Source organism: Melozone crissalis, unplaced genomic scaffold (assembly GCF_028551555.1).
Source record: "Melozone crissalis strain CALT ecotype California unplaced genomic scaffold, PUWL_Pcris_2 ptg000013l_1, whole genome shotgun sequence".
Lineage (NCBI taxonomy): Eukaryota > Metazoa > Chordata > Aves > Passeriformes > Passerellidae > Melozone > Melozone crissalis.
The window spans coordinates 5,132,607-5,144,862 of NW_026535791.1; the positions used below are offsets into that span (position 1 = coordinate 5,132,607).

Here is a 12,256-nt window from a genome sequence, read left to right on the forward strand (position 1 = left end):
CCTCACTGGCCAAGATGTATAACTAAAGTCACTCAGCGTCAACCTAGACATAAAAAATAATATAAAAGTGAGTTAAGAATGAGGAGAAATTAGGGAAGACTCTGTTATACCTTCTGGGATCAGTCAATGGGCTGAACCAGTCTTCTCCCCCATGGGGATGCCCAAGAACTGTACCCATGGATCCCATGATGTTGAAAGGAATAATATAAATGTGTCTTTACAAACAGACCATATTAATCTGCTCATAGATAGGGCTAGGAACTTACAGATAGGGAAGTTACAAAAAAAAATATTAGTTCTAGAAAATGTTACTATCGACACAGGCTGTTGGTCAGCCAAGGCCGTATTATATTCTTGAACCTAGAAAAAAGAAACATTTTTAAGAATTATTAATAGTTTCTTCTTCTTTCTTTATATAACAAAAGAAAGGTGCATATTAAACAGGGACATAGAGTAGGTGTGAAAAAGGCATATTTTATGATTGGCTTTTCACAAATATTAAAATGAATTTTATATGCGTTATGTTAGAAAGTTTAGCTGTATTAATTTTCTTAGGTAGTGTGTTAAATAGTTTTAGGTTATAACATGGTGTTAAAATAGAAACTATGCTATGTGAGATACTTTTTTTAAAGAAAGGACTCATGGCAAGATAGCAGCCACAGGACACATAAATCTTTCAGAGAAAGAGAATTTATTGCTCTCTTATCAGAAGAAATTAACTTCGCCCCACCTCGCTCAGCCATGATGACGCCATTAGGATTAAGAGGAAGAAGTTGATGATGACCAGACAGAATCCTTTGTTTGAATGGAAATTCTGCATCGTGTATGAGATGTATGAATATGCAACAGGTTATTGTTTTTAAGAGTTAGTCCTCTGTTAACGTGTCCCTTTTTCAGGCTTATGTTGCCCAGAAAAAGGTACCCAGACATCCATAACTCTTTGTTTCTGTTTTCTAATATTGTCCTTACCCAAATTGTCCAAATTATTATTAGTCTAATTATATTGCTATTTTTATAACCATTTTATTATCATTACACTTTTAAAATTTTAAAAAACAAGTGATTGGTGTTTTTCACAGTAAGTGTCTTGGGAAGTCTGTACCTTCCGAGTACCTCAGCCAGTTGGGAAAAAGAAGAGGGTGATTGGGAACTTGGCATAAAAGGGGGCTGCGTTCCCCAATAATTTTAGAGACCCCCATGGGAAATGCCACACAGAGTTTCCCTTTATTCCAATAAAATTACAGGACTCCTCTGTCTCCTTTTTTGAATTAAACCACTGGCATCTTGGATTAATTTTCCTAACAATGGGGTGACAGTAGATGTGTGGGAAGCGAGCCATTCCCTGGTCACGCAGGCCTCTGCTTCAGTCCTGTGAGTCTCGCACACGGGGATATTCCTGAAGATGGTTCTTTCTATTGTCCCTGGAGATGATATGTAACCTCCACGTGCTCGAGGGCCACTGGGAGCCACTTGCCCAATACCACATCCAGGCAGCCTTTAAAAATCATTAGAGACCCCACGACCACTTATTTGGGCAACCTGGTGAGTGCTCGGTCACTCCCGCAGTGTTTCCAGCCGTTGAGATGGAACCTGTTATATGTCAATCTGTGCCACGGTCCAGCCGCCCTGGTGGTGCTGGGGCCCAGGCGGACGCGGCGCCCCCGGCGCTCTCTCTCAGCGCGGCTCCCGCGCGTCGCTGTCCCTTTAAGGGCCGCCGGGCCGTCCCGTGGTGCACCGCGGCGGGCGCGCGGAGGGCAGCGTGGCCGGTGTCCGTCCGCGCGCTCGGTGTCGCCGCTCGCTGCGCAGGTGGCGGCGAGCGCCATGCGGGGCTGAGGGGCCGCGACCGCATCACCGACCCGCTCACCCAGCGACCCGGCCCTCGCCGCCGGCTCCCGGCCCCGCTCTCCGGCTCTTCCCGCCGCTCCCGCCGCCGCCGCCATGTCTACGGGCTTCTCCTTCGGCGCGGGCACCCTGGGCTCCACGGCGGCCGCCGGGGCAGGAGGAGGCGGAGCAGCAGTCGGGGGTTTTTCCTTCGGGACCGCCACGCCGAGGTAACGCGGCTCCCCGCTCCTCTCGGCTCGGCCGTGCCTGCAGCCCCCTGCGGCCTGGGGCTGCCGCGTGGGCCCGGGCCCAGCCTGAACACGGGCCCCGGGGGGCGGGGGCGGCCCGTGCGTGTGTGAGTGAGCGAGGCATTGCCCCGGGCCCGGCGCCTCGCCCGCCCCCGAAGGGGCCCGGGGCTCCGGCAGTCCCCGCCGCAGGGCCCTTGGTGCGCCGTGTCTGCGCCGGCCTCCCTTGCCTTGTCTTCTTCTGCGCCTGTAGAGAGCGATCTGTCCAGCAGCTAATAATTAAGGGAGTTGCTGTTCTTATTGTTCTTTGCTTTGGCTTTGGATGCGTCCCTCTACGGTTCAGCCTGGCGCTCTGAACGCAGGATGTGAATCAGATGTGCATCCAGGTTTTTCTCAGAAGTCAGCCCGCGTTTGTGTCCGCGGCGTGGAGCACGTTGATGCCAGAGCCCACATGTTCGGTGTCCAAAAGATGTTCTCTATGTGTTTTAGAAGTTAGGTTCGAACTAACCCTTTCTAACAAAAATAACCTTGTATTCGGTGTATAGTATCTTGGAGTAAAAGGAGAACTTTGTGCATGTGATGTATAGCAGGCTCTGTACTCCAAGCGTTATGGTTTAGGTTTCTCAGAATAATAGGTAAGTCTTTCTTGTTAGTGGTTTGGGGTTTTTCCCCCCCTGTTTTCTGTTTCTTTGCACACAACTGGACTTGCAGAGGCTCTTTATTCTGACCTGCTTGCTGTTGTACCTCTGTTGAAGCTCAAGGTTGTTGTGTCATAGACTTGCCAAAATGTATTTAGAATAGATCACTGTAGTGTAAACTAAATGGGCAGGGGTGGTTACTCAAGGGAGCCTCGCTTAAGGTGCAACATTTGGAAATACCTGTTAGAACTGTCAGGAAATAGCACTGTGAGATGGAGAGAACAGAACATCTGGATCTGAAAGACATCCATTTAATTCTTGGGTTAAATGGCAGTATTGCTTCTTTGGGAGCCCATAGGAGCGGGGAATAAGATTTCTGAGTTTGTTGTAATAATGTAAATGTTGTGGTTGTGACAGATTGATGACTTTGTTGTGTTATTTCTGCTTGGTTTTGGAGGAAGGGGATTGTTTGGGGATTTTGAGTTATCTTGTGGTGGTTTTCTTGGTTTTTTTTTTTGGTTTTTTGTTTGCTTGGTTTTTTAACTTCTACAGTAAAGCTTATGTAGATTTGATAAAGAGTTTTTCCTCTTTCGCTTTATGCCTTCTTAGTGTAGGTTTCCTATGATTCAAATGAGCAAGTTAAAATACTGTTTGTTAATTCAAAACCATTCTTCTAAATGTACTGAAATAAGAGAAACTCTTTTGTCTTGTTGATCTGCGCTTTTAAAAACTCTGTATTGAACTTAAATGTTTTTGTTTGGTGGGCTTTTTTTATGTTCCAGCTGGCTTTTTTTATCACTTAAAAAAAGTTTAATACGTGCTAAGTAATAGCAGTATGGTGCTCCGTATTTTTATTCATTTATTTATTTTTACAAGCAGGACCAGTCTTCAGGGCTGTTGGTCAAAGAATCTCATAGAGGAAGGGGCCTTCTTACTGGTTCTTGAGCATTCCTCTGAGATAATTTGCTTGAGAACATGTTTAAGACTGTAAGAAGAAGCTGTTCTTCTGAGCTGGGTCTAAGATGATATTTCCAGGTGTTGGGAGAAAAAGAATTTCATTGTCTGGTCTAAGCATAAATGTCACATGACCAAGGATTATATTCTGGTGGCTGGAAGCCTCTGTGACATGTAAACCCATCTAATCCATTCTTTGCACCAGCAGCCTTTCAGGTACTTGCACTCCTTTTTAGTTGTTGTTTGCTTATTGTGTTCTTCAGCCAGGGGCAGTGCTTCATTCTAGTTCTAGAATTAGAGTTCAGACCTGACTTCACTGACCTGACCTTCCATCTGTGTTCTTCCGCCCATGCTTTCTCCTGCTGGTGAGAGTGCTGCCGTTACTTTGTTCCTACATTTTGGATTCTTTCTACCTTGAAAAAAAGGCCACTTCATTTTATTTGTGTTGGTTTGGTTTGGTTTTTTTTTTGTCCTCCTGTAGTGCCGAATATCACAGTTTGTACCTTAGCTTTCTTCTATGGGAATGCTGTAACACAAAAAACTCTCACAGAAGAGTAATCTGCTGGAAAGATGAGACACCTAAGCTCTTGACTAGTGAGAGAAGTACCACGTTGTATGTTTAAGTTTCCAAGTAGTTAGGTCATGGTGCTGCAGTTTGGTATGTTGAAATTTTGGGAGTAAAGACAGCTGAAAGGCTGTGGATCCTGTGCGACAGTTTGTGCATCTTTGTCCTTCTAAACTTCTTGGCCACTCTGCTTCCCAAATTACTGCCTAAAAAACAACTCACGCCTAGTTTTGAACTTGCAGACAACTGGGCTTGCCATTAGCAGTTTTATTGATAGCTTGAAAAGTTCTAATTCAAGAGCTAATTGTACCTTTTGGATTTACTTTTGTGTTTGACTTGTTATTTTAGGAGCTGCCCTCATACACAGAGGGGAAATAAGGGAGAAATGAGAGAATACTGAACATCTAAAAGATAAAAGTCCTTGGTGAAGTCTAAATTGCATTTTATTTCAGTGTTGCTGTTGTACTTAAGCAAAATGTTTGTGAAAACTGAACCTGGTTTCTAAAAAGGCTCACAAATGGGACCAAGAAGTTACTACAAATTATTCATCTGATCTTTCATCAAATAAGAAGAAAATTTTTAAAACTACAGCCTCATCTGGGTGCTAGTAGCTGTAATTTCATTGGCTGGAGATAACCATGATTATTCTCCTGTGTTCAGTTAAACAAGCTAATTGAAAAGCTTCTTTTCTGTTTGGCATGAAGTTTAAAATGTGTAGTCACCCAAAAGAAGTATTAATGCCTTCATTTTCCTAGTGATGACTGATCTCATTATCTCTGCTCTTTCTCTTCCCCTTCATTTGTAAAAGTAGATCTGGAAGTAGATTTTCTGTGACTTTCTGACAGGTAGACAGTCTGAAAAAATACAGTGGGCATGTGGTTGGAATCTGTGCAAAAGGATAGCATTTTGGTTAGAAAATTCATGCTTCAGTGTGTTTTGATAGTAAGATAGGGTGAAGCTGTGGTGTTGATGTGAATGGTTCTGTGTCTCTGCTTATCACTTAAGAATGAAAGAAAGAAACACTGGTTGAAATTTCTGGTCAGAGAACTAATTGGACTTGTAACCTGCTTGGAAAAGATCATACAGATTTGTTATCAACTCTGTGCTTCCTCTAGCATTTGTTCTCTCCTTTCAGTAGCATGGAGAGAACAATTAGAATGAATGAGATATCTGGCAGAGAAAAGTTTAAATTTCTAAGTGGTCTAGTAAGATCCATCAGCTCAGCACTGGCTGAACAAATGCTGGGGTTACTACCAGGGGAGCAATGGGAGTTACAGAGCTGTGGAAGGAAAGGGGGAATGAGCGCCTTTCTGTTCAGGAGCAGTGAGCTTGGACTCTGTCTTGCCCAGCTGGGTTGTTTGTGATAAATGATGTTTGCGGGAAAGTGAATGATGGCATCTGAAAGAAATTGATGTAAGGGGGGAGTGTTTTCATTTTGAAATAGAGTTGCTGCTAATAGTCTTATTTTGTAATAGCTCAACAGGAGGACTTAATTTTGGAACTCTGGGCTCTTCCACTGCTACGGCAACTACATCGGCCCCTTCATTGGGTTTTGGGAGTGGACTTTTTGGATCAAAATCAACCACTGGCTTTACGCTAGGAAGCACCAGTACAGGTAGAAAAGAATTCTTGTACTGCAAGTTTTGGATTCAGCAGTGAAGATATAAATGATATTTACTCAAACTGGGTCATACTAAAATGTTTACTCTTTTAAGTCGTTCTGTAGCTCAGAATATTACTTACAATTTTATATTAGAATAATATTACAATTTTATAAAGCTGCTTCTTTGAGTAGTTTGAAAGATTATTCATTAAGAATTAAGTGGTACCAGTGCAGCAGAAAGACAACTGCAATTACCAGAAAATTTCCTGGGCTATGTGTAAATTGTTTTGTAGTTTGAATCCTGGTGTATTTTAAAAATCTTGACTTTTCATCCAGGATGCTCAGAATTGACTTAAGATTGAGGTATATTTAGATTTTAAAAGTAGTTTAAACCTTTGTGAGATTGTTTGCATTTGTAATGCAATACTTGTAATTCTGCAGTAGTGAACATTTCTGAGTTTGTTGTTTGGGGATATTTAATGCAATATGCCTGAAGGAATTGAATATTTTCTTAAGTCTCTAATTCAGCCTGTGAACACACAGCTTCTTATAGCATTAATGGAGTACAAAATTAAAAAAGCTTTCCAGACAGGGTGGGTTTTTTCAGCTGTCAAGCAAACATAAATTTTACTTTGCTGCAGTATTGCTAGATAAAATGGTCTTTTTCTTCTTGTATGCTTATATGAGTAGATGGGGAAAGTTCTAAGGACCAATCTACTAAAAATAAAATCAGCAATAGACTGAAAGCTTGTATTACTGTGGTTGGCTACATTGGGGTAATTTTATTTCAGTGATTCTTTTGGTAATCTAATCAGATGGTTTTTAAAATATGAAGTGGCCTAACACTGCATCCAGAATAGTCTCTTTAAAGTGGGCCAGAAACCCTAAACCTAGACAGGATTTTACAAGGACTTTATAATCCTTTTTATTATACTGTAAATCTGCTGGTTTGCATGCTGATGTTATGTACTACCATGTGGCTAAAAAAATACATGGTACAATTTCTAGAATTTTGAAATTTCAGATAATATACTGCTGTGTTAACATCAGCTTCACTGTTAGCAGCATCTTGCAAAGACAAGTTACATTTTTTGAAATCAGTTGTGCTTTAATTTCTGCTGCTGGTGTTTACCCATACTGTTTTCTGTGTTAGTATATTATTTTTCAATACACTACAGAAAAAGAACTTGTGTAATAGCTGTCTCATAATGTTGCATTAGTTCAGGATTTTGTTTCATGTTTTTTACTGTCACGGCTTCTCTGTGGCCTTCTATTTCTATTCTTACCCTGTTCATTTGTTCTTATTCTTAAAGCAGGAACAGCAACAACTATTGCTACAGGACTGACATTAGGTAAGGACCTAATTTGGATTTTAATATTACAGAGACAAAAATCCCCAAGAGTTAAATCTTTCTTGTAATGTATGGAGCTAGTGATCACATGTGAGCTTTTTTCCCTATAACTAATTGCTGTTTGCTTTGCAACCCAAATGTTAAGGCTGTAAATCAGAATGGAGCCCTGAAGTTCTGGGCACTCTTACTTGTTAAAGGATTCAGTTCTTGTACAACAATGACAGTCAGAAGTTGGACTTTGTATTTATGTTCCCCTAATTAGTTTCATCCTTCAGCAGAGGGAAAGGGAGATCTGTTACCAAAGAATTATTTTTACAGAATCTCTTGGTCTAGTGAATCCTGTGTGAACATGTTTGTTTGGTAATTATCTCTTTAAGAAAAATAAAGAGGATAGAACTGGGAACAGACTTTGAGAATATTTTTTGTTTTTCTGATCCATCTGTGGTGAGTATTTTGTAGTTGTCATTAGAAACACAGGAGTATATGGGTTGCTGTTAGCTTGGTTTTGATTTTGTTTTTCTTTTTAAACAGCAGCTGAAGTCTGAGGAGTAACTGAGTTTGGTTATCACTGATGTTAAGGGTGGAGGTGCTACAAGACACAATGCAGTCAAAGAACTTAGGAAGCCATACTATGAATAAATAGGTACAAATAGTGTTGAATAAAGAAGGAAATCAAAAGGGCAGAGGAGAGAAGCAGCAGCTAACCCAGGAGAGGCTGTGTGATACATAGTCATGTGGAAGTCAGTACTATGCAGATGAACATTAATTCTTTTCACTAGCTGGATGAAATTATGTCATCCAGAACAGCAGTTACTGAGAATACAAAGTATGTGTTTGCTGTTGTGGTTTGAGTATGTACGTGCACACTCCTTTACTTTGTAATAGGGATTCTAGAACGTGAAATGTGTTCTTACTATGAAAACAGCAGGAACTAGAAATTGTTTTGCTTCAAAAATGTTTAAAAGCTTTGAGGGAGTAACATTTGCATTCATTTTGGTGTGCCTGTCTAATTGGGAATTTATAGTCTGTGTTTTGAGCAGTATTGTTTATAGCTCCATTTTCCAATGCTTGTGTCATCTACTAGATGCTTTTGGTGGAAGTGAGTTTTTTTCAATACAGTTTTAGGATTCTAGTAGGTATAATTGCCAGTCCAGAATTAAAGCCCACTGGATCCCTAGGATTTCTGGAGCAAAAAATGCCTGTGCAATTGATGTAAACCACTGAAATTCATTAGAAAGTTCTGTGGGAATATTTTACTTGATGCAAGTGATCTGTTGTGCTGTGTCACTCAGGCTGGTTAAGTGAGATGCAGAAGAGGTGGTGAGCTTTCATTCTCAAACAGAATGTTTCAAGAGTGATAACTGGTTTTGGATTTCTTCTAGGCACACCTGCCACCACATCAGCAGCTACCACAGGCTTTAGTTTAGGTTTCAGCAAACCTGCAGGTTCAGCCACGCCATTTGCTTTACCTGTTACTTCTACCTCAGCGGGTGGCCTGTCATTATCATCTGCTCTTACATCAACTCCTGCAGCAGGTAGGAAAATGTTTAGGGGTATGGGGCTATTTTTTGTTTGCTGGTTAACAATAAAACTTCATTGTATAACAGTTCCACATCTGTTTTTCTATCATTTTCTATCATTTATGTAATCTTGTGGTCCATGAATAAAGGGGTTCATTGGACTTCTCGAGTTCTAAATTTGGGTACCCTAATACCGACAGAATTATGGTCAGAGAACCTAGTGCTATAGACAGCATATAATCCAAGTCATTAGAGGTGTAGCAAGAGCTGATTTGTCATGTACAATTATTTTTCTTATTGTTAACCTCACTAAAGATTGAAAGCTTCCTTCTTATGCAGCTGCAAATTTGGGAAATGTCTACCTATTGGGAATGGCCTGAAATGGTTGACTAGCATTGGAAATAATGTTTTTAAACATTTTAAATTACTTCTCATATTATCATTCCTGTCATCATATTTAACTCAGCTGAACTGCACCATGCATGATGGTGTTTGAGACTCTTATTTTTCTTAACTTTCGAAGTCTGCATTTGAGCTCACCTCTCCGAGCTCAGTGTCCTCTGTTCACTGTCCCTTTATGCCTGTGGTCTTTCTCTACTCAGTTCTTCCCTTTATTACTAATAATTTTTAATTGGTATTCCAGAAGGCAGCTCAAACCACCATGGAAATGTTATTGTAGCATGTGTCTTGTGTAAATATTTTAATGTTAAAACAATGAAATTTCAGCATTTTAGTATAAAAATCACTGTCATTTACTAGTTCAGTTATGCTGTAAAATAAATTCTGTCCTAGGTTCTAGAATCTGTAATGGTCTGGGCGACTGCCACAATTTTTGTATAGTTGCAGGTAAATATGGACTAATTAGGGTTATGAGGTTGCAAAGCAAAATAACATGTAATTCAAAAGGCTATGGCTTTGTGTGAAAACTCTGCAGGAAATAAAAACATTTATTATCCAATTATGATAAAGATGCTGTTGCTGTTCAGACCTTTCAGTTATTTTAGATTGTCTGTGGATGTATTTGAAGGCAGTGTCTGCATTAATCTGGTTTCTTTTCTCTACAGGAACTACTGGCTTTACATTAAATTTGGGTGGCACAACTGCTCCAACTACAACTGCTTCCACAGGCCTTTCCTTAGGAGGAGCCTTAGCAGGCTTAGGAGGTTCACTCTTCCAGAATACAAGCACAGCGGCAACAGGTGAAAGTTATTTTAGTTTTTTCTCCAGTCTCGAAACAATGACATTTAATGTGTGATTGTACAATGTAAGGTTTAGTTTATAGAAAGTGTTAACACTGTGGAAGTGTAGTTTTTAACAGTGTTAATAAGTTAAGAACAGTGTTGCTATCCATAGACAATAAAAATGAAACTGAAAAAATTGTCTCCTTTCTTATTTTTAAATTAATTTTTACTTAACACTTTTTCAGAAGTGAAAATATAAGGGAATCTTTGTCGTTCCCATTATTGGCTCAAGGAAGTTGATGACATATGGGGAGAGAACAATGATACATGACTATCTATGGAGAAATAGAAAGCTCGCTATTTTTGGTGTGTGTTGGTCTGAATAAAATATTTCACTGTCAGTGTTGTTGTCAGAGACTTCACTGTCATTTCATTGCTTCCTTTTTTAGCTCTAGAGGAAGAATTTGTGCTGTTGTTGTAGTCTTGATAACACTGCAAAAGGTGAAAATACTGTTTGGATTTTTTGTAGGACTTGGACAGAATGCTTTGGGTTTGTCTCTGGGGACAACTGCAGCTCCTTCGACTACTGCCAGTGAAGGTCTTGGTGGCATTGATTTTAGCAGTTCTTCAGACAAAAAGAGTAAGTTTGTTTTAAAACATTTTTTAAATTGAGATGATTATCAGAACACTGCAGCAAAGACTTGTATTGGGTTAGGAATGTGGAATTAAAGTTGACAACTTTAATTTCGCTCTTTCAAAGGCATTTCAGTTGATTTCATTCTTAGATATTGTGTTTGTACAGAAGAGCAAGATTGTGTTTGCAAATGCAATGTAATACTAATTATTAATTTAAAAATATATATAAGCTTGAGAACCAGGATGTAAATCCTTGAGCTTCTTGGAAGTGAAGACTCAGAGCTGCTTGCAGAGATGCCGTCGCAGGTTTCTGCCGTGTCAGATGGTCACTAGAGGGAGGAGCGGAGCTATGTTTAAGTAGTGTGTTACAAGTATGGAGAGCACTGGGTTGAAATTGCTGTTGTCCAGCTGTAACAGATCTTAAACTTGTTTTTTTCTTTTGAAAGCCTGCACAACTAAAGTGTCCTAATTTTAGATGTTACTCTTTCAAACTGTTTGTGGTGGTGTGTAGTTATATATGAGATGTTCTGTCAGGTTGTTAAAAGCAGTTATAAAAACTTTACTTCTGTGATAGCTTTAAAGTACTTAAGTAAGGGAATATTGAGCATTGACATATGGGCTCTTGTTAATTTGCCTTGCTTCTACTGGTGAATCTGTTAATTTAATCTCTTTATTTCATTCAGGACTGAAATTTTGAATTAGGTATGCCAACAGTTAAGAGAAGAAAATACATAAGCTCCATGAAACCAGCTTAGAGAGTAGCATAATTCGTGGAGAGAGAGTTTTTACTTGTAAAAGAGAGAACATATTGACTGTCAAAACTGGAGTACTCTGGATGATGTTGATTGTTTTTAGAATTTATTACTGAAACTTGGGGTAATAAAAAGGCCCTGACACTTAGGGGATTTCCATTACTATAATATTTGGATATCACAATACTTCCATAACATACAAATATCATAAAATAAGGACCTGAGAGCCAGAGAGTGAAAATCTACTTTGATAGTAGTGTTGTTTAGTTCACCTGTTAGGATGGAAACTTAAATGAGTAACCTGAATTCCCCTGTATGTTGTATAGTGGAGCTGCTGAGTTGGACTGTTGTTGTCCGGATGAGCAGAGATCCCTTAGCTAAGCAGTGGGAAATGTCAAAGGAGACTTTTTTTTCAGATTTTAATTCAGAAGGGTTTCCCTTAATGGTTAGTGCTAGCTTAAGCAGTCCTTAAAAATATCCCTACCTGTGTGCTGCTACTTAGTTCTGTCATTTCACTTGTTTGTACTACTGTACGAGGAACTGCATTAAGATTTGAGAGTGGTGGCACCATGGTTTTGAGGGTTTTATTTCACTTTTGCTCATGAAGAAAAGGAAGGAGGTGAAATGGCTATGAAAGAAAAGTGCCCTAGCAATCCCAGCACTAGCCTGTGTTCTCTCTTCTGGAACTGGTAATAAAAGTCTTTGCTTCTAACCATCTAGTATTTCTTTAAAATATGGCTGCAGGGACAAAAAACCTGTTCTAATTCATATTTTCTTCTTGTATTACTAAGAGAATGTTAAAAAAAGTAAAATCTGAAGCACTTACTTTCCTAGAAAGTAGCAAAATCTGATGTCAAAGTTTTGTCTTGTAAGTATTGTGTCATACAGCAACAACTTCAACAGAAAGAAGTGTCGGGAGTACAAAAGCAAAGTGTGCATAGCTTTCTGCCTATTTTTTAGATTATCATTTAGATGAAGTCCTAAATTCT

At 39.7% G+C, this 12,256-nt stretch overlaps 1 protein-coding gene across 2 annotated transcripts in view; it reads left to right on the plus strand.

Moving 5' to 3' along the window:
- The first annotated feature begins 1,872 nt into the window (after nt 1-1,872).
- The window catches only part of NUP58 (nucleoporin 58), a 37,405-nt gene continuing 27,021 nt past the window's right edge, over nt 1,873-12,256 (plus strand). Inside the window, exons 1-6 of one of the 2 annotated variants that reach the window (XM_054271544.1) lie at nt 1,873-2,051; nt 5,699-5,838; nt 7,143-7,178; nt 8,561-8,713; nt 9,763-9,897; nt 10,409-10,519. In XM_054271544.1, the coding sequence (XP_054127519.1) occupies nt 1,939-2,051; nt 5,699-5,838; nt 7,143-7,178; nt 8,561-8,713; nt 9,763-9,897; nt 10,409-10,519 (688 nt within the window). In that variant the 5' untranslated portion in view covers nt 1,873-1,938. Of the gene's footprint in view, nt 2,052-5,698; nt 5,839-7,139; nt 7,179-8,560; nt 8,714-9,762; nt 9,898-10,408; nt 10,520-12,256 lie in introns of both variants that reach the window. The other variant, XM_054271543.1, reaches the window with a different exon arrangement.